The following is an 18,639-nucleotide window of genomic DNA, read 5'->3' as shown; positions in this document are numbered from 1 at the left end:
TTTTGTTTTTAATTTTACTTGTATTACTAAAGTGTTTTAGCTTTATTTAATTAAAATCAGGAAAGATTTTTGTATAAGTAAAAGATGTGTGAAATAACCAAAAAGGTGGGAGATTTTATAACCAAATAATACAAACAAATTATAACAAAATTATGCAAACGATTTATAACATATTAAAGATGATGTTTGACAAAAAAAAAAAATAGTAATTAGAAAACTTCAACTTGGTGTTGGTGAAATAGTTAATACAGTTTTAATTTGACTTGGTTTTATTTAATTATTTGTGGTGATGGCTCCCTTTTTGTAAAGGGTTTTGTCATTTAGTAGGACATGATGAACTCTGGAGATTCCTGAAACCAATCAAGTTGTCCTTTTGTTGATCATTTCCTTTGGAGAATGTCGCAGTGAAACGTGCTGACGATAAAGACAGTGCTCAAAAATAACTAAATCCAAATTTGGGTGAAAATACATAGCCAACGTTTCAGAACATTTTCCTATTTTGGATTTCGTAACTTTTTTTTTACCAACGGTAAATCAAGAAGATTAAGATAATCACATCAAATGAGTATATGATCAATATTTTCCACAAAAATAAAAATAAAAAGAGTTTTTCAATAAATAAAGTATAGTACTTAATTTAAGGTTGTTGCTGCTGCTGAAGACTGATAAGTTTAAAATATGGACCACTCTTGTTTAGAACGAGCTTACGGTGGCTGCCTTGCTCTACGATCTTACCTCCGTGTAATACACTTATCGTGTCAGCGTTCTTGATCGTCGATAGCCTGTGAGCAACTACCACAGTCGTCCGGTTAGCCATTAACCGATCCAATGCTTGTTGTACCTAACAATATTCATTCGTTGTATACTCATTAGTCCATTGTGATTAAATTTTACAAAGTCTAATGGTAAAGAAACCTACCACACGCTCAGATTCAACGTCCAAAGCGCTTGTGGCTTCGTCAAGTAATAGAATTGCTGGATTCTTGAGAATGGCTCTAGCGATAGCGATCCTCTGTCTCTGCCCGCCTGACATTTGAACTCCACGTTCACCGACTTTGGTAGAGTAACCTTCTGGGAGAGAGGTAATGAAGCTGTGAGCATTTGCGAGCATAGCTGATTCGACGACTTCAGATTGAGATGCTCCTTCGTTTCCATACAAAATGTTCTCGTAGATTGTTGTGGCGAAAAGTGCTGGTTCTTGTTGAACAAGACCAATGTGTTTCCTCAATGCTTTCAAATCTAGTTTCTTGATGTCTTTTCCTGCAATTTGGGTAAGAGGGAAAAAAACAAATTTATTTCAACTAAACAACTACTGTCTTTTGATCCAAGAAACCTTAGTTATTTCTTGAAACGCAAGAATTTTGTGTTCATAGGTCTAAGTCAAGTGCACTCACCCTCTATCATGACTTTTCCAGCAGTCGGGTCATAGAACCGGAGAATGAGTGAAATAACAGAACTTTTCCCAGATCCACTCTGTCCAACGAGCGCCATGCTCTTTCCGGCACGAACTATCAGATCAAAGTCCCGGAAAATTACAACATCTGGTCTCGAAGGGTAGCTAAAGTGGACGCCTTTGAGCTCAATCGTGCCTTCCACATTGTTCAGCTCCTCGCTGGTTTCTCCAACGATCTGAGTTTTCCGGTCCAAGATCTCAAACACGGACGCAACCATCTGGTTTCCTTTCAGCAGATCCGGAGCTAGAGCCAATGTCTCACCCATCGCTAACGCCGTCACAATCAAAACCATGAATGTTTTCATCACTGATTTGAAGCCCGCTAATCCTTTGTCCATCAAAGTTGATCCGTACCTATCAAATCAAACAATTGACAATTCAATATTTAAAACCGGTGAATCCCTATGCCTATTCTTTATTGGTCTGAACCCTAGGCCTATTAATTTACAATCTTCTATATACATAGAGACATACCAGAGGGCGAGGCCATAGGAAGAGAAAATGAAGAACTGAGAGACACCGTAGAAAAGTCCTGCAATTTGTCCACGCCTGAAAGAACTTTTGGAAGGTTCTAAAAGCTCTCTTGAATAAAGTTCTAGAATCTTTTCCTCAGCACAGAAGGCAGCGACCGTGCGGATGTTGCTAACAGACTCACCGGCCAACATGTTGGCCTTTAAGTATGCTTTGTTCAAGTCTCCTCCATATCCTTGCATGAAAAGTTTCTACAAATACAACAAAAACACAAACGTAAACATAAACATAAAGGAAAATTTTTAAAAGTGGCAAAACGGTGCGTTAATTACCTCGCTGATATGTCCGCTTATAACCAATGGGTATGTGGCCAAGACGACAAGAGTGAGACGCCAGTTGAGTATAAATGCTATGATAAAAGAGGTCACAACTAGACCTAAGTTCTGCAGTAGAATCGTTGACCTATCGACCACTATGGTTTTAAGCAAAGTTGCATCGCTCTCAAGCCGCGATGCCAACATTGAGCTTGTGTTGTCCACCTCATCAAACCACCCGATTTCATTCTTCAAGATTGCTATTAAACCAAAAACAGAATAAGTATCACATGATAATAAAAATTGGGATCTCTAATTTCTGAAGAATTTTAAATTTATCATTTATTTAAAGCTTGCATTGAGAGTTTGAGACGAACCTCTGAACATATTTTCGCGGACACGGAGAGTGAGACGCTCGCCCATAGTGCCAAAGCAGATATGCTCAATGGTGTAGACAATTAGAGTGATAACGGACGCGCAGCAGAAGAGGATAGCGATCTTCTTGATCTCTTTTTGAGTCTCATCCCAACCACTGTAATAGGAAACTAAGGCTTGCGAGACGCCAAGCGCGAAAAGGGGCATTTGAGATCCAGCGATAAAGGCACATATCGTGCCACACACGCCATACATCCAGTCCGGACGGATCATAGAGTAAAGACGTCCCACCGTTACTTTCACTTTTTTGGATGGATCAGCCCCATCCGGTCGAGTTACCGATTCCCTCTCTGAACAGAAGCTGGATCTTGTTCTTGATAGTTCCCGCGAGTATTTTATACTGCAGATGTGAAAAGAAAAAAGAACGAAGAACAGCTATGAGAATTAAGGGTTTGGTTTCTATACCTAGTTCGAATGAAAATGTTGAGAGACAGAGGATGGTGCTAAGCGATAGTACCTATGTGGTCTGCTTAGCGTGCGATTCAAGGAAGGGTTACGCTGCAATGAGGCAGTCTCTTGGAGACGAAGAAGAGAAGAGTAGGCTCCGTCGGGATTAGATATGAGATTCTCGTGGTTTCCAAACTCAACTATTTTACCTTCGTGTACAACTGCTATGATGTCAGCATTTCTTACCGTTGAGAGTCTGTGAGCCACCACCACCGTTGTTCTCCCAACCATCACTCGATCCAGCGCTTCTTGCACGCTCTTCTCCGACTCTGCGTCTAAAGCACTTGTTGCTTCGTCGAGTAAGAGTATCGATGGATTCTTCACAATTGCTCTTGATATAGCAATCCTTTGTTTCTGTCCGCCAGATAGTTGAATCCCTCTCTCGCCAACCTATAAGTGAAAAAACAGAGTTTTAGGGTTTGACATTGATGTTTCTTTTACCCTAAGGCGAAAGTGGAATCTAGGGTCTACAGTTGTTTTTTGTATTCGAAGGTATCCTATTGACAGACCTGAGTCTCAAATCCTTCAGGGAGGTTGTTGATGAAAGAAATGGCTTCCGAGAGCTTTGCGGCACGGGTGATCTCCTCAGCAGTTGCGTCGTCTTTGCCATACAGAATGTTCTCACGAATCGTTGTTGCAAACAGAGCTGGTTCTTGGTTAACCAAACCAATCTGTCCTCTTAACCACTTAATATCCAGCTCACTGATATTGTTCCCGTCTAGCAACACTGCTCCAGAAATAGGCTCGTAGAACCGCTCTATCAAAGATATGACCGTGCTCTTCCCTGATCCGCTTCCTCCAACAAGTGCCACAATTTTCCCGGCAGGGATAGCTAGGTTTAACCTGTCGAAGATCACCACATCAGGGCGAGATGGGTAACTGAAAGTCGCGTCTTTGAATTGAATGTGCCCGTCTACTTTCCCTAGTTTACGGCCAGATTTTGCGCTTGTTTTTGTCACCGTGTTCCGTTCAATCATCTTGAAAATTGGATAAGCAGCGGCTTTTGCCCGTACAAACGCAGAAATATCGGGCGCCGCTTGTCCAAGAGACCTACACAAAACCCAAAAACAGAGTACACTTCATAATCCCACAAAAAGAGAAAACAAAGGAAACGTGGAGAGCAAGCGAACAAGTTAGGGAGATTTATATTTACAGGCCGGCGATGACAACGTTGAGCATGGTAGTGAATGATTTGCCACCATCGGCGATATCCTTGTGGACCACAACACTTGTGAACCATACGAGCAAGGCCCAAGATAGAAACAAGACACAGTGCATCGATCCAAGACCTAATCCTTTGGTTAAACCAGCTTTTCTCCCGTACTTATACGTATTCTCCAGCGCTTCTCGGTATAATCTCACCGCCCTTTCTTCACCGGTGAATGCTTGTACGGTCCTCACATTCCCGATCACCTGAATAATCACATAGATATATGATACACACCAGCACTAGACACTAATATGAAAAATAACTGAAAACTATACACTTATAAGTTTCCTTGTCCAAGAAGTAACCAACCTCTTCTGCAATCTCACCAGCCTTGATGTATGATTTCCGGACACGAGCAATAAGTCCGATGGCGACGAACGCATAGATGCCGCCAGCTAGAGCGATTAAGGGGACTATGGATAGAGTGACAAGACTTATTTGCCATACACTAGTGAATCCAATTGCAAAACCGGCTATGAACCGGCTTATGTAGTGCAAGAAATTCCCTACCTGCGACAAAATTTACCAGTAATCCAGACAAATTATCATAAACCAACCGGATTTGCGTGATCACATTTTAAATTTTGAATTTAGGCGATTAACTGTTTTGTGGCTAGCTATCTGTAAATTAAAGAACCAAATATAGGTCAAAAATTAAAATATGAATTAAATCGTATCAAACTCGACCGCCTTATAAATGCAAAATGCAATGCAGCTATAACCGAATTAAAGACAATGCATTTATTATTTTTGCATCAAGGACCGAAGATAAAAAGAAAATAAAGGCATCTACACTTGTCTACACTTTATTAGTGTCTCAGAAAAATGACGAATATAACTAGAGATCTAGAATATAGTTAGAAAAGAAAGTAATGAGAAGAGATCGATGCATGCCAAAAATCTCTTTATTAAATTTGAAAAATGATAATGCAAAAAAAAAAAAATGTTGAAAAGAAAAAGAAAATCATCTTTAACATTATTGGATTAAGCCATTAGTGTTATTCACATTAAAACTGAACGGGTTAATCAAGCCATGTGCATAAAAAACGACCCATGTAAGAGATTTTTAAATGTAACGACCTAAATATCATTTATAGGGTTGAAAAAAAAATGTCTATAGATTTGATCAACCGAGGCCATGCATTAATTAACAGATTTTAGTAGGTATTTGCACAAAAACAAATAATTATTTGTGTATATATATAGATAGTTAAAAAAAAAAAAAGCCTAATGCATTTATTTACGAATGGGTACCACAAAAAGTATCTGGTTTCGTAACAAATCTAGTAATTGAGCTACCACAAAATCTTAACCAAAAAAAAGAAAAAGAAATCAGTATACCGGTTTGTTTGGGTTAAGAGATGTACCTTCTCGGAGAGAGCATCTTGGACGACGAGGATGTCGGAGGTGATGGCGGAGATGACTTCTCCTGTAGAAGCTTCGGTGTCGAATAAGCTTATGTCTTGGCTTAACATTGACCTGAGATAAGCTCTCCTCATCTTCGCCGCTTGCCTCTCTCCCGTATGCATCCAACATGCAACCTCTGTTTCCATTTTTTAAATTTGTTTTCTAATTAGAAAAGAATTATATATCTCAGAGAGATTACTTGATTTTAATGTATTTTTATTTACCTAACCATGATGAAAATAGTATAGCCACACTCAAGTATACAAAATCCAACGAGTACTGCACCAAAATAAATAAAATTTAAGCCGAGCAAACATGTTGAAAAAATATAGAACAACGGATAATTAGCATAAATATGTAATTAATTTCAATATAGTAAATTTTCTAAATATCAGGTAAAAATTCACTTCAACCTCCGAGTAAGCTGGCGAAGAATCTCAAATTTTCTTTTATAAATTTGATATTTCGAGCTATATCAATACTATATCATAAGGAAAAAATGAATAAACTAAAATATTGAAAAACCTTGGCGACTCTGTGAGAGGCTTGTTTTGGGAAAAGATAAGCAAGACCGATAATATTGATGAGTTTGCCAAAGAAGATGAAAAAGATTGGAACCGAGGCGCCATGAATGCACGCTCCTACGGATCCAAGAGTCATTAGAACACAATCATAGAAATCTGCGAAGGAGAAGAGCTTAAGCAGTGACACTTTTGGCTGCGTCATCTCTTTCTCCTTTTCCGGCGCCGGATCACCGGACGGCTGCATTTTTTTCAGCTTCAAGTGTGTGTAATTAGTTGGAGAGGAAAATGAAAGGAAAATAAATATAGGGATAGAAATTAAGGGAGGAAAGTGGTTAGAGAGGAAGAAGATGAGAGAGATATACATTAAATGAAAGAAGACATAAGACCAAGTTTATTGGTTTCAGCGAGAATTGTTTGGTGTGAAGCTCTATGTATGTATGTGTGTGTGACCCTAGTTAGTAACTCTCTTAATAAAGTTTGATCACTCCCAAATTTTGGATTTTTGTTTAGTTTTTTTACCGAATTATGTTGGTAAATGGTAGTAGTTACTTGAAGTATTAATTTGGTACGTGCGTAGTTTTCTCGGCTCGTTAGCTTGCTCACGGTAAGGGAGGGATAATAAATGGTGAAAGGAACAAGTGTCTATTTTCGTGTAAAAGAGTTTGCTTATCTGAGGTATCTTTTAATATAAAATGTCTTTTAAGACTCAGTTTTGTAATAGTCAAACTTACAAAGATGATTCAACTACTCCTATCTATATTTAAATGTTTTAAGTTTATAGTCTTTGACAAAAACAAAAGTGTATACACTAACTGAATAAAAATGCTGTCACTAAATAAATTTGTTTGTCATTGTTAACAACATCTAGAATTTTAAAATTTATTACTTAAAATTTGATGTAATTTACGTAAAGTTGACAACTACTATTTGTATAACCTGTTAAAGAGAAAATTATGAAAATACGAGTTAATACAAAATTTTGGGAAACCAATTCCATCGATAATTTTCATAAAAAAAATTAGAAATATGAAATAATGAATAAGAAATTGATGAATGATCTAATAAACTGATCTGCACCAAATAAATAACTTCGGTCAGAACTCTATTAAACTCTAGTTTGGGAAAATGAAACCAAATCCAAACTCTCTAAAAATAAACCAAAAAATGTCCACCCCTATTCAAGACTTCAACACGTCGCCCCTACAATGAAGTTAAAAATGATGTAAAAAAGGAAGTTCGTGTTAATGGATAATGATTGTATTTATATCAAAACGCGTTCACATGTTGTTGCTTTGGACTTTTGATCTATGTCCGCTGGATTGAGATTCAATAAGACATTGATACCCTCTTTAATCAGTTCAAGAAGAAAAGATTTATCTCAAATTCATGTAAGAAAAACTTAAGACTGTATACATCTCCTAAATAAATTTATATCATCAAAATATTTCTTTATTATGTTTTGAAATATATCTGAAAAAATATACGTTAAAATAATATTTTCCAATTTTTTTTAAGAAACTAGACAAATTTCTGTTCCAATTAGCTTTCATATCTTTTTGGAACAAGTAGAACTTAAATAACATGATCCAAATAAATTGACAATATTCAACAAGTAGAACTTAAACAATTTCCAACAAGTCGATCCTATTAATTACTTGAATATGTTGAAAATAAAATTAAAATTAAAATTATTAGAAGAAAAAACGCCAAGTCAAGAAGAAGAAGAAGAAGAATTCTTTGCGTTGGTTGTGGTGATGACTGAGATGAGCTTATAATGTGGTGGGGTCTGGTTTTGAAGCATACATGTTTTTTGGCTGGTCCCGAATGATGCTTAGTCATGTACTGAAGTGACCAAGTCTTACGATTCGACGCAGTTGTTAATATATTACTACGTATGTATGTGTTATGATGTCTGAGAGTCATCTCATATATTCTCCTGATTCGACGTTTTTTCCACATATTTTAATCTTGCTTTTTCGTTTTGGTAAAAACTATTTTTTTTTTCTATCAAATTTTATTTGTTGCAATTTAATTTCAATTTAATCTTGCTTCATCGTTACATACCTAATTGCTTTTTCTTTATATTTGGATATAAGAAAGTATTTTTTAAGTCATATATACGACATTGATGAGTAAAAAACTCACCATGTGTTTTCAACAACTTATCTATGGTGAAACTTTCAAAAAATTCATTATATGATTCCATTTTCTATTTAAAATATATCTAGATCACCTTTATCTTTTAAGTTTGCTTGTAAATGGCTAAATTAGAATCACTGTTTATTAATTTCAATTATTTTGAATGTTATTGATATCAATTGTTTCTTTTTTATATTCTGAAGTTCGATATTGAACTTATAGATATAGAAAAGATTTCTTTGGCAATTCAATAACTTTTTTGTACAAGAACATAAAATAACAAACTAAAAGGAAAGAATAACATCAAAGTATGGCATTCAAACATCAACGAGACCTTTAACCAAACTATCGCCGCATCAAACGCAATTATGGCCACCGCTCCGGCCGCGACTATTATCACCGCTTTGAATCTAAGAAGACAAGACGCTATAAGGATAACCGAAAACAACCACATCCTATTGTTCACCATCATATTTTGTAAATTATCTTGATAGATATTTTGACAGCACCATTCCAAATAGATGAAATATGGAAAAGAAAAAAAAATCTCCTTTATCTTCCAACTCGAACCTCTTGCTTATGTTGATATAGATGGATGTGACAATTTTAATTCTTTTTATTTAGGAGGGAATGCGTGGTGGAAAATTAATGCGAAGTATAATGATGCAACTTTATACTATACCAAAAAATAATGATGCAACTGCATGCATGGAATAATTTATTCGTTTTGGGCACGATCTGGTTATTAATTTGCATTTATATCAGTGAAAATGACGTACTTGAGCTGGCTAATAAGGTCTAATGCTGATATTCGAAGATATATGATAAAACATATGAATTAATATAGCTTTTATTTCACGGTATTTTTAACTCTTAGAAGAGAAACCACATATGCTTCTCAATTCTCACAATCGACGGCAAACATAAGAAAATTATGGATCGTCAACTTTATTCAGACTTTAGAGTCACACCTCACACGTTGGGATTCCTTTTAATTCACGATTTTTCAAAAAAAAAAATCACACATTACTTGTAAATACACACCGATCAGCTGCTTTGTAATCGGTTGGGATTTTCTATAAATAGTATGTTTGAGATATATTTTATTTTTTCCTTCCACACTCACCCGGAGATCGCACATTGTCTTTTTAAAAGCATCTAAATTTGAAGAAAGAAATAATGAGTCAAAAACTAACTCCATGAACCAAGGAGAAAAACACTCTCCGTCTAATCCAAACCATAACCAAATAGGCTTATATTTACAAATTCCACTTCTGGCACCAAAATTTGCAGAAGAATAAACACAACTTTTCATTGTCTTTGAAGAGAACATAAGCCATGGATTCTTTAAGAGGCCAAGGTGGGATTCAGATGCTTTTAACTGCTGAACAAGAAGCCGGACGGATTGTTTCAGCTGCGAGGACCGGTATAGTCTCTTTCTCCTTTATGGCTTGTTGGCTCTAATAGTAAGATTTTGGTTTTGAATCCTTTTCAGCGCTTTTCTTTTCTTTTTGTATGGACGGATCGATGATCAGCAAAACTAGCAAGAATGAAGCAAGCGAAAGATGAGGCTGAGAAGGAGATGGAAGAATACAGATCCCGATTAGAAGAAGAGTATCAAACTCAAGTTTCTGGGGTAAGCAACACCGAAACAAAACCGGCTAGTGAGATATCTTGATTTGTACTCATATTCTTTACCTTTTGTTTCAGACGGATCAAGAAGCAGATGCAAAACGTTTAGATGATGAGACAGATGTCAGGATTACGAACCTTAAGGAATCTAGTTCAAAGGTCTCCAAGGATATTGTCAAGATGCTCATCAAGTATGTCACCACTACTGCAGCATGATTCTCACTACACCGCCCCCATCGTATCTTATTCTCCTGATAATAAAACTGTTATGATTCTTCAGCTCTAGTTTTTTGGTCCGCGATTTCTAATAGAGCCAAATACATAGTCCATTGGTAGAGAAACTCATAAATATATGGAAACTAAAACAAACATTAGATGAAAGTATCATTGTAAAAAAAAGAGGAGGGGATCGAAAACGAAACTAAGTACACAAGTGATGAATTTTAAACATAAGTACAAAAGAGAACATGCATGCATGATAAATGCAATGTTTGGTAAATTTGTATCATATTCGTACTCTTGAGCATTATGTGGACATTCGTAAACAAACTGTTAACTTGTTAATGACATTCACTAAGATAAATAAATGAGCATTTGGAACAAAACAAGGCAACCACCGTATGAACTACCGTCCGAGTCCGACACATTAGGTCCATATGGCGTAGCTTTGACATTGCGCTCAATTTTGTAAACGTATAAATAATAATAAATTCCTTTATTTAAAATGACACTACATATGTAAAATTCAAAATATGTTTAATCAGGTAAAATAGTTTTTTTTTTTTTTTAAATCAGATTGAGTAATGGAAAATTTGAGATTGCATTACCTTTCTTTTTTTTTTTTTTTTTTGGACAAAGATTGCATTGCATATCTTACAAAAATTACTGGATTTCATTTTGACATTAGCTATGTATAAATCGATAATTGAGGCAAATGATGATTCTATACCAAAATAAAAGAAAAGTTTAATAACTGGCATCCGATTATAGGAGGAATAATACGAAATTAGTAAATGAGATGTACAAATTTCGATATAAATTTACTCTGATAAATTACAAAAATCTATTTAAAAATAATAATCAAGATTCCGTTACGCACGTAATGGTGAGGCAAGAGAGAGATAGAGAGTAGCATTGTTGAAAAGTCTGTTATTGGTGTTCTGTTTGTTGTTAAGGCGACTAACAACAGAGCATATCAAAAACTTGGTCTTCGTCTTCTTCATCCTTATCTTCTCTTTTCTCCATCTCTCCGTCCTAACCAAATCATTTCACAATTCCGGTGATCGCCGGAATTATCAAGAAATTTATCCAGATTCCGATTTATCGCTAGATGGCAACGTTTAACAGCTTCCGTAAAGCTGTCGGAGCAATCAAAGATTCCACTACCGTAAGTATCGCCAAGGTCAACAGCGAATTCAAGGTCAGGATTACATTCTGAAACTTTCAAATTTTTTGGTAACAAAAAAAATCTGTAAATGACTAATAAAATGTATATGAAATCGAGATATATAGGATTTGGATGTTGCGATCGTAAAGGCCACAAATCACGTAGAATCTGCTCCCAAAGAACGTCACATTCGTAGTAAGTTTCTTAACTTATTCCCCCAAACACTTGAATTTGGATACGATCTTTATGAGAGTTTTTATCATTCTATCCAGGAATATTCTCGGCGACATCGGTAGTGCAACCACGAGCAGATGTTGCTTACTGCATTCACGCATTAGCCAAAAGATTGTCAAAAACTCGCAATTGGGTTGTGAGTTCTATGTAACTTAAAAGATTCTTTTTTTTTTCAATTTACAAAACTCTGTTTTTGGGGTTGCTTAGATTGTGTTTCCAACACGCAGGTTGCGATCAAGGTGTTAATAGTCATTCATAGAACACTAAGAGAAGGTGATCCAACATTTAGAGAAGAGCTTCTCAATTACTCACATAGAGGACATATACTTCGAATATCAAACTTCAAAGACGATACAAGTCCTCTTGGTAAATAGCCTATTATATATCCTTTGTTACATAGCTTTTTATGTGTTAATGAAAATTGTTTTAAAACATTTTCTTGTATTGACTTGTTTGTTGCAGCTTGGGATTGCTCTGCGTGGATTAGGACATACGCGCTTTTCCTCGAGGAGCGGCTTGAATGCTATCGGGTTTTGAAGTATGACATAGAAGCAGAACGTTTACCAAAAGGTTCAGGTGCATCTTCAAAGGTTTGTTCTCAAATTCGTTCTCACCTTTTAAACAAACACAAGAATCTAATTTTATCATCATAAATCATTATTACAGAACGTAGATTTCAATGCTTCTCAAACGTATAGAACAAGGATGCTCTCCGATGAAGAATTGCTAGAGCAGTTACCTGCTTTGCAACAGCTGCTTTATAGGCTTATTGGTTGTCAGGTAAAAGTTATATATCCAAAATTTTTGTTTTGTTGTTACGTCGAACGGTTTCTTAATATGTTTTCAGTTTTGCAGCCTGAAGGATCAGCATATAGCAACTACCTAATCCAGTATGCTCTTGCATTGGTGCTTAAAGAAAGCTTCAAAATCTACTGTGCCATTAATGATGGAATCATTAATCTTGTAGACATGGTTTTTATAAAAATCTCCTTCTCTTGTTTTAGTATCAATTTGCTTCTATTGAGTGTTGCTAAAGTATATATCTATGCTCTTGATTCAGTTCTTTGAGATGTCAAGACATGATGCAGTTAAAGCTCTAAATATATATAAACGAGCTGGCCAACAGGTAAAAGCTCTAAAGCTATAGACTAAATCCCCATCTTCACTAAACTTGTTTATTGATGTTCTTCCACTGCACAGGCTGAAAATTTGGCTGACTTTTATGAATACTGCAAAGGTCTAGAGCTAGCGAGAAACTTTCAGTTCCCAACCTTAAGACAGGTTCCTTCTTAACTTGTGATAAATGAATGTGAGATTGATCACCTCAAAAGACTTAATTTTAAAAACTTGTTTCAGCCTCCTCCTTCTTTCCTAGCAACAATGGAAGACTACATTAAAGAAGCGCCTCAAAGTGGTTCTGTACAGAAAAAGCTGGTACAAAGTTTTACTCTCATCATATTTGGTTGATGTTGTCCTGTTCATCAATATCAGTCTTCTTATGAATTATGATTGACATTTTGTTGTGTTTTTCACAGGAGTATCAGGAAAAAGAGGAAGAAGAACAAGAAGAAGAAGAAGCAGAACACTCTGTCCAGCCTGAAGAACCTGCAGAAGCCGATAATCAAAAGGAAAACAGCGAAGGAGACCAGCCGCTTATCGAAGAAGAGGAAGAAGACCAAGAAAAAATAGAAGAGGAAGATGCTAAACCTTCTTTCCTGATAGACACTGATGATCTGCTGGTGAATCTTCTTCTACACGTCATCTTATGTGTACAAATATCTCTTTTGGCCAAAGTCTCAACCTTTTCTTCTCCTTCACAGGGACTAAATGAGATCAACCCTAAAGCCGCAGAGATAGAGGACCGAAATGCATTGGCTCTTGCAATATATCCACCAGGTAACAAAAATTTGATTCTTGACCAAAACTAGAGATTTTCTAACACTAATGGTAAATTTTTGCTGTTATTGGTCTCTGCAGGTCATGAAGCTCCAGGACCATCAAACATTTTAAGTTTAATAGAAACCGGTGGATCCGGCTGGGAATTGGCACTGGTCACTCCTCAGAACAACAACAACAACAATAATCCTCGCCCTGCGCCTAACACCAAACTTGTAATTAACTCTAACACCACATATATTTGAATATGAAACTCTCTGTTTCTACTCTCAAAACTCACGTGGGCTTGTTCTCTCTTGTTGTATTTATAGGCAGGAGGATTTGACAATCTATTGCTTGACAGTCTGTACGAGGATGATTCAGCTAGGAGACAGATCCAGCTAACCAATGCGGGCTATGGACATGGTGGCATAGACACAACAGCAGCACCGCCAAACCCATTCCAAATGCAACAAGATCCTTTTGCAATGTCCAACAACATTGCTCCTCCCACTAATGTTCAAATGGCAATGCAACAACAACAGCAACAACAGATGACGATGATGCATCAGAGTCCCTACAATTACACTCATCCTCATGATTATCATCAAAATCATCATCATCATCAGTTCTCAGCCGGTCCTTCTCCTTCTAATCCTTTTGGAGACGCTTTCCTTGCCCTCCCACCTCCGCCAGGATCAGCTGGTCCGCAACAAAACAACCATCATCATATGCTCCTCTAGAGTTACAACATCTCAGATAATAATCTCTCTTTCTCTTGGTTACCTTTTTTTTTTGGTTTAGTTTGATTATATATATTCAGAGTGTTATTCTTTCATTCTTTCTACTAGACAACTCTACTCACTGATGATTTCTTAGCCATTTTTATCTTTCAGCACTTTTGATTGCCTTTACTTTTTACCCTGCAAATGAGTTAATTTAGGTTTTCAAAATAAGTAGTCTGAGTTGTGATTAAGAAAGATAAAACGGGTTTCTCTCATGTTTTATTTTCAAATAGTCGGAGATCTACGAACCAAAAACATTAACTAGTACATGAACCAAACCCAAAAGAATAACATAATATTGGAGACCACAAGAGCCACCCAATATTAGAGACATCCGACGATATCAAAAGTCACTCCTAAGAGAGAGGAAGAGGCCAGTAAGGGAACTCAGTGGACCTTAAAGGAACATTACTGTGTGTGTAGAAGTTAGTGGTAGTGTCGGTTGCAATATCGTGAACACCAAAGTTACAGCCCACATAATAGATGGAGTTAGGTCTGAGTCCAGGAGACGAGCTTGCCGGGACACAGTATGCTTCACCATGTCCAAGAAAGATACAAAGATCTCCAATGTCTTGCGTGTTAGTCAAGTGACCGCAAATTGTATCCACTCTAAACACCTTAAACCCATCCGTTTTCTGGGTGATTTTCCCCACGTTCATCATCACGTCCTTAAAGAACCTGCAAAAGAAGATATCTATGTGTTTCAACATAGAAGTAGCAAACTTGCGCTTATAATTAATAAACAAATACGTACCACTTGACGAGGAAATGTTCACCGGAGGGTAACTCCGCCAGGTGGTCTGTTCTGAAACGCCAGATGTAATCTTCCAAATCCATCTTATACAACCTCAGGAGAGGGTCCTCCCTAAAATATAAATATGATGAGTAGGGCTCGACATCATCCTCATCGAAGTGAAGATCCAAGTACCAAAGATACGTCCCAGAAGGACTAACACTGAGAAATTTTTTATTCTTCTTCGAATACGTTAGACTCGAGAAAGGGTGTACAGAGCCAGAGGTATTGATGTTGATCCATTCAGAGCTAGAGTCGCTGAAGGGCTTGCACAGACTCACATCAGATCCAAAGAACTTGACAGCCACAACCAAGTCTTCCTTCTTTATGTCAACAGAGTTTGATATTGCCACATTCTGGATTCGACAATTACTAGACAGAGGAGGGAGCTGATGTTTCACTGGGACAAACGATGTGTTACTCACCATCATGAGACTTGTGGAACTATCCTCAGATTTCTCCAAGTGAACTCTCCAATCATCTTTATGTGAAAATCCAACGGTCATCACCTCTCGGACCTCCTCTGCGAGTCCCTGGTCCTTAATCACGAGATTCTTTTCGTAATATTTATCATCGTAGTATACTTGATCATTGGAACAGTGTTCCGTCGTCTTAAGGAGGTGGTCAATCAACAAGTACGGGTATGTCGGCTTAGAGGAGAACATCCGAACCTGCTTGCTGTGAGATCTCTGCATGCCATATACAAGTAATCATACAATAAGTAAGACCCAAAATGATACCCTAGCTAGTTATTACATAACAAATAAGAAACTTACGATGACATTTTTGCAGACAGATGGCTTCAAAAGTCGGTTTATGAGCTGAGACATGGTCGAAAACCCTAAACTATGTTTGTGACTGGTCTTCAATCTTCAGAGTAATAAAGAGAGATGGCCTTGGGCACCAAGTTCACAATTAATAGAAGAATCTTTTTGGAGATGGACTCTTTTTCTAAGGAAATAAACAATAACCCATTTCATTTATAATGGAATGACTAATTATATATCGTCTTTAAGACTCTTAACAAAGAGAAGTTGTCTAGAAAAAAAAAAAAAAAAAAACACCACACAAATTTCCATTGAAAGTAGAGTAGAAAGGGTTTATATAGTAGCATAGAAAGAAAAGAAAAAAAACACCATAAATACTAATGAAAAAATATTTTAAATTTTATGAGTAGAGAGAAACTGGAGGTGGCCAGTAAGGGAATTCCAAGTTCCTTAATGGAACATCCTCTTCTGTGTAGAAAGTAGTGCAAGGTTTGGTGGTGAGATCATAAATACCAAAGTTATAGCCCACAAAATAGATGCAGTTAGGCTTGAGCCCGAACTGGCCTGGATACAGAAAGCCTCACTATGTCCAAGAAAGATGCAAAGATCTCCAATATCTTCTGTGTAATACACATACTTTTCCTCCCATGATTCCTCCGCTCTAAACACCATAAACTGTGATGCCATGTGCACGAGTGTTTCCACTTTGTTGTGATTGCGCATTAAGTTGTGGCCGTACCTAAAAACAAATGCATGGAAGAACAAATAAGATAACATGTTTCACCTCTCTTCTTGTGTTTGGTGAGGAGCCATTAAATCAAATTAAAATGTTGAGTAATTAACCTAATAGTTTGTATAATTGTTTATTCAAAAGCAATGTCTATAGTATATATACCACTTGACGAGGAATTGTTCACCGGAGGGTGACTCCACATAGTGATCCACCACAAAATAATGTAACAACACTCAAAATATGTGTTGTGATTTTGATTTGACGTGCGACTCTTTCGTCTTCCCCGTCTCTGTCTAGTGAATACCGAGGGTACTACACCTTAGGACATTAAATATACATATTTAGAGGATAACTTGTTTCAGGAAATAAATAATTATATAAGTTTTGTGCCAAAGTGTGTCTTACGTATATTAATTGAGAAATATGATGAATTAACCGAATTCGTTTAGATTCGCCTTCTTTTTTTTTTGGTAGGATAGATTCGCCTTCTTTTAAGGCACTAATATAAATTTCATTGAACATAGATTAAAAGAGAACATTGGATTTAAATGAAATCATGGGAAAGCAAAGACAGCGATAACATTAGCGAAACATAAACACGTGCAAGAGAGATAATTAATTAGGAGCTAGTACTGGAAAGGAAGCCGGAGGAGGCCAGTAAGGGAATTCCAATTTCCTTAATGGATTATCATCTTTTGTGAGGAACATAGTGCAAGTTTTGGTGGTGAGATCATAAACACCAAAGTTATAGCCCACAAAATAGATGCAGTTAGGCTTGAGGCCAGGGGACGAGCTAGCCGGGACGCAGAAAGCCTCACTATGTCCAACAAAAATGCAAAGATCTCCAATGTCTTCTGTATAGATCATCTTCTTAGTGTAGACACAACTCGGTTTCTCTCCCTCTTTAAACACCATGAACTTTTTTGTTACATTATACAGTGTGGTGTTGTCAATGTCCTCTAAATCCTCTCCATACCTGCAAAGACATGATAAAGCGCGCCAATATGATACTCAAGCAAAGGATTAGAGATTTTGGTATATATGTTATGAAGACAAAAGCTATATATAGCTTTAATTAGATAGTATACCACTTGACTAGGAAAAGTTGGCCGGTGGGTGACTCCACAAGGTGGTCTGTCCTAGAACATGTACTCACGTCGGCCAACTCTTGAAACACCGATTTTGGAAGATCGTCAAACTCCAATTCCACGAAATCAATTAGGTCGTCGTCCTCTGAGTGAGGATCCAAATAGCACAAGATGTTGCCTCCGGGAGTTGGAACGTAGAACTTTTTCTCTTTCTTGGAAAACATGATGCTCGATGAAGGGTTTATATTCTGAGGCTTGGTTTGGATGTTGATCCATTTACGGCTGCCAAAAGGCCTGCACATACTCAACTGAGATCCCAATAACTTGACAACAACTACCCAATTTTTGTCTCGTTTAGGTAAAGAGGACATGACCAGGCTTTGGATTTGTGAACCCGTCGGTAGAGGAGGTAGATCAACGGTCAAGTCTTCTATTTCGGGGTCAGTAGGCTTGTAAAAGATGGTGGGAGAACATACATCGCCGTGGTTGCCACAAAGCTCGACTCGCAACCCATCACGAGAAAACCCGACAGTCATCGCATCACAGACCTCCTCCTTAAGATCCTTGTCCTTAATCAAGACTTCCTTTTCATTACCGTAAACGTTTGTTGTTACGCGACCATCGGAGGAAGAGTTTGGGTTGTTTAGGATGTAGTCAATCAACAGAAACGGGAAGGCTGGTTTAGACGAGAAGGGCTGATTCACTTTAGTACTCGTGTGAGTTGCAGATGAGAACAGACGAACGTTTGCGTGTCTCTGCCATAGTTATGTTCAAGTATTCAGAGACAACAAGAACAAAATTAAAGTTAAAAAGAAAAAGCAAGAGAAGCTTACGTACGAGGAAATTTTTGCAGACAGAGGGTTTGAATATTCGGTTGATTATAAGCTTTGACATTGTTGAAACTCTTAACTATGTTATGTCTGTGTTTCCTCATATCTTCTTATG

At 37.1% G+C, this 18,639-nt stretch overlaps 5 protein-coding genes and 1 long non-coding RNA gene across 7 annotated transcripts; 2 read left to right on the top strand and 4 right to left on the bottom strand.

Moving 5' to 3' along the window:
- Positions 1-370: 370 nt before the first annotated feature.
- ABCB2 (P-glycoprotein 2) lies at positions 371-6,707 on the bottom strand. Its single transcript, NM_118729.4, has 13 exons — positions 6,263-6,707; positions 5,962-6,016; positions 5,698-5,873; positions 4,640-4,840; positions 4,274-4,533; positions 3,630-4,170; positions 3,131-3,510; positions 2,616-3,013; positions 2,257-2,498; positions 1,928-2,175; positions 1,395-1,807; positions 920-1,260; positions 371-841 (listed from the first exon to the last, which is right to left on the bottom strand). Exons 1-13 carry the CDS (start codon positions 6,623-6,625, stop codon positions 638-640), a joined length of 3,822 nt encoding a protein of 1,273 aa, NP_194326.2. The 5' UTR covers positions 6,626-6,707; the 3' UTR covers positions 371-637.
- Positions 6,708-9,521: 2,814 nt separating this feature from the next.
- Positions 9,522-10,620, top strand: VATG3 (vacuolar ATP synthase G3). 2 transcript variants are annotated; one of them, NM_118728.4, is made up of 3 exons: positions 9,543-9,826; positions 9,936-10,036; positions 10,111-10,620. In NM_118728.4, the coding sequence occupies exons 1-3, from the start codon at positions 9,739-9,741 to the stop codon at positions 10,246-10,248; spliced, it is 327 nt and encodes a 108-aa protein (NP_194325.1). In that variant the 5' UTR covers positions 9,543-9,738; the 3' UTR covers positions 10,249-10,620. The 2 variants fall into 2 exon arrangements, with proteins under 2 accessions (NP_001328540.1, NP_194325.1); NM_001341769.1 differs by lacking the exon at positions 10,111-10,620 and having other exon boundaries at positions 9,522-9,826; positions 9,936-10,110.
- A 538-nt stretch (positions 10,621-11,158) lies between these two features.
- Positions 11,159-14,557, top strand: AT4G25940 (ENTH/ANTH/VHS superfamily protein). The gene is made up of 14 exons (NM_118727.5): positions 11,159-11,452; positions 11,545-11,614; positions 11,692-11,789; positions 11,881-12,019; positions 12,116-12,243; positions 12,320-12,433; positions 12,509-12,625; positions 12,714-12,779; positions 12,854-12,934; positions 13,010-13,087; positions 13,189-13,392; positions 13,474-13,549; positions 13,631-13,764; positions 13,861-14,557. Exons 1-14 carry the CDS (start codon positions 11,363-11,365, stop codon positions 14,269-14,271), a joined length of 1,806 nt encoding a protein of 601 aa, NP_194324.2. The 5' UTR covers positions 11,159-11,362; the 3' UTR covers positions 14,272-14,557.
- Positions 14,558-14,669: 112 nt separating this feature from the next.
- On the bottom strand, positions 14,670-15,936 carry AT4G25930 (hypothetical protein (DUF295); the record flags this gene model as incomplete). The annotated part of the gene is made up of 3 exons (NM_118726.2): positions 14,670-14,991; positions 15,068-15,795; positions 15,883-15,936. The coding sequence occupies 3 exons, from the start codon at positions 15,934-15,936 to the stop codon at positions 14,670-14,672; spliced, it is 1,104 nt and encodes a 367-aa protein (NP_194323.2).
- Positions 15,937-16,290: 354 nt separating this feature from the next.
- AT4G07505 lies at positions 16,291-16,555 on the bottom strand. Its single transcript, NR_142143.1, has one exon. It is a non-coding gene; the product is annotated as an other RNA (long non-coding RNA).
- Positions 16,556-17,190: 635 nt separating this feature from the next.
- AT4G25920 (hypothetical protein (DUF295)) lies at positions 17,191-18,588 on the bottom strand (the record flags this gene model as incomplete). Its single annotated transcript, NM_118725.2, has 3 exons — positions 17,191-17,582; positions 17,695-18,449; positions 18,532-18,588. 3 exons carry the CDS (start codon positions 18,586-18,588, stop codon positions 17,222-17,224), a joined length of 1,173 nt encoding a protein of 390 aa, NP_194322.2. The 3' UTR covers positions 17,191-17,221.
- Positions 18,589-18,639: the final 51 nt, after the last annotated feature.

The sequence above is a fragment of the Arabidopsis thaliana genome, chromosome 4, assembly GCF_000001735.4.
Source record: "Arabidopsis thaliana chromosome 4, partial sequence".
NCBI classification, from domain to species: Eukaryota; Viridiplantae; Streptophyta; class Magnoliopsida; order Brassicales; family Brassicaceae; genus Arabidopsis; species Arabidopsis thaliana.
The sequence above is the reverse complement of the archived record's forward strand: the minus strand, read 5'-3'. Positions and strand labels throughout refer to the sequence as shown.

Bases quoted from the DNA above. Each gene is read 5' to 3' on its own strand.
- ABCB2 (NM_118729.4), bottom strand. From the start codon at position 6,625: ATGTATATCTCTCTCATCTTCTTCCTCTCTAACCACTTTCCTCCCTTA. The intron at 4,534-4,639 runs GTTGGTTACTTC...GTGATTATTCAG, and splicing joins CTGGTGAGATTGCAGAAGAG to GTGATCGGGAATGTGAGGAC. The intron at 3,511-3,629 runs GTCTGTCAATAG...TTTCACTTATAG, and splicing joins CTGAAGGATTTGAGACTCAG to GTTGGCGAGAGAGGGATTCA.
- VATG3 (NM_118728.4), top strand. From the start codon at position 9,739: ATGGATTCTTTAAGAGGCCAAGGTGGGATTCAGATGCTTTTAACTGCT. The intron at 9,827-9,935 runs GTATAGTCTCTT...ATCGATGATCAG, and splicing joins TGTTTCAGCTGCGAGGACCG to CAAAACTAGCAAGAATGAAG. The intron at 10,037-10,110 runs GTAAGCAACACC...CTTTTGTTTCAG, and splicing joins ATCAAACTCAAGTTTCTGGG to ACGGATCAAGAAGCAGATGC.
- AT4G25940 (NM_118727.5), top strand. From the start codon at position 11,363: ATGGCAACGTTTAACAGCTTCCGTAAAGCTGTCGGAGCAATCAAAGAT. The intron at 11,615-11,691 runs GTAAGTTTCTTA...CATTCTATCCAG, and splicing joins CAAAGAACGTCACATTCGTA to GAATATTCTCGGCGACATCG. The intron at 12,935-13,009 runs GTTCCTTCTTAA...AACTTGTTTCAG, and splicing joins AGTTCCCAACCTTAAGACAG to CCTCCTCCTTCTTTCCTAGC.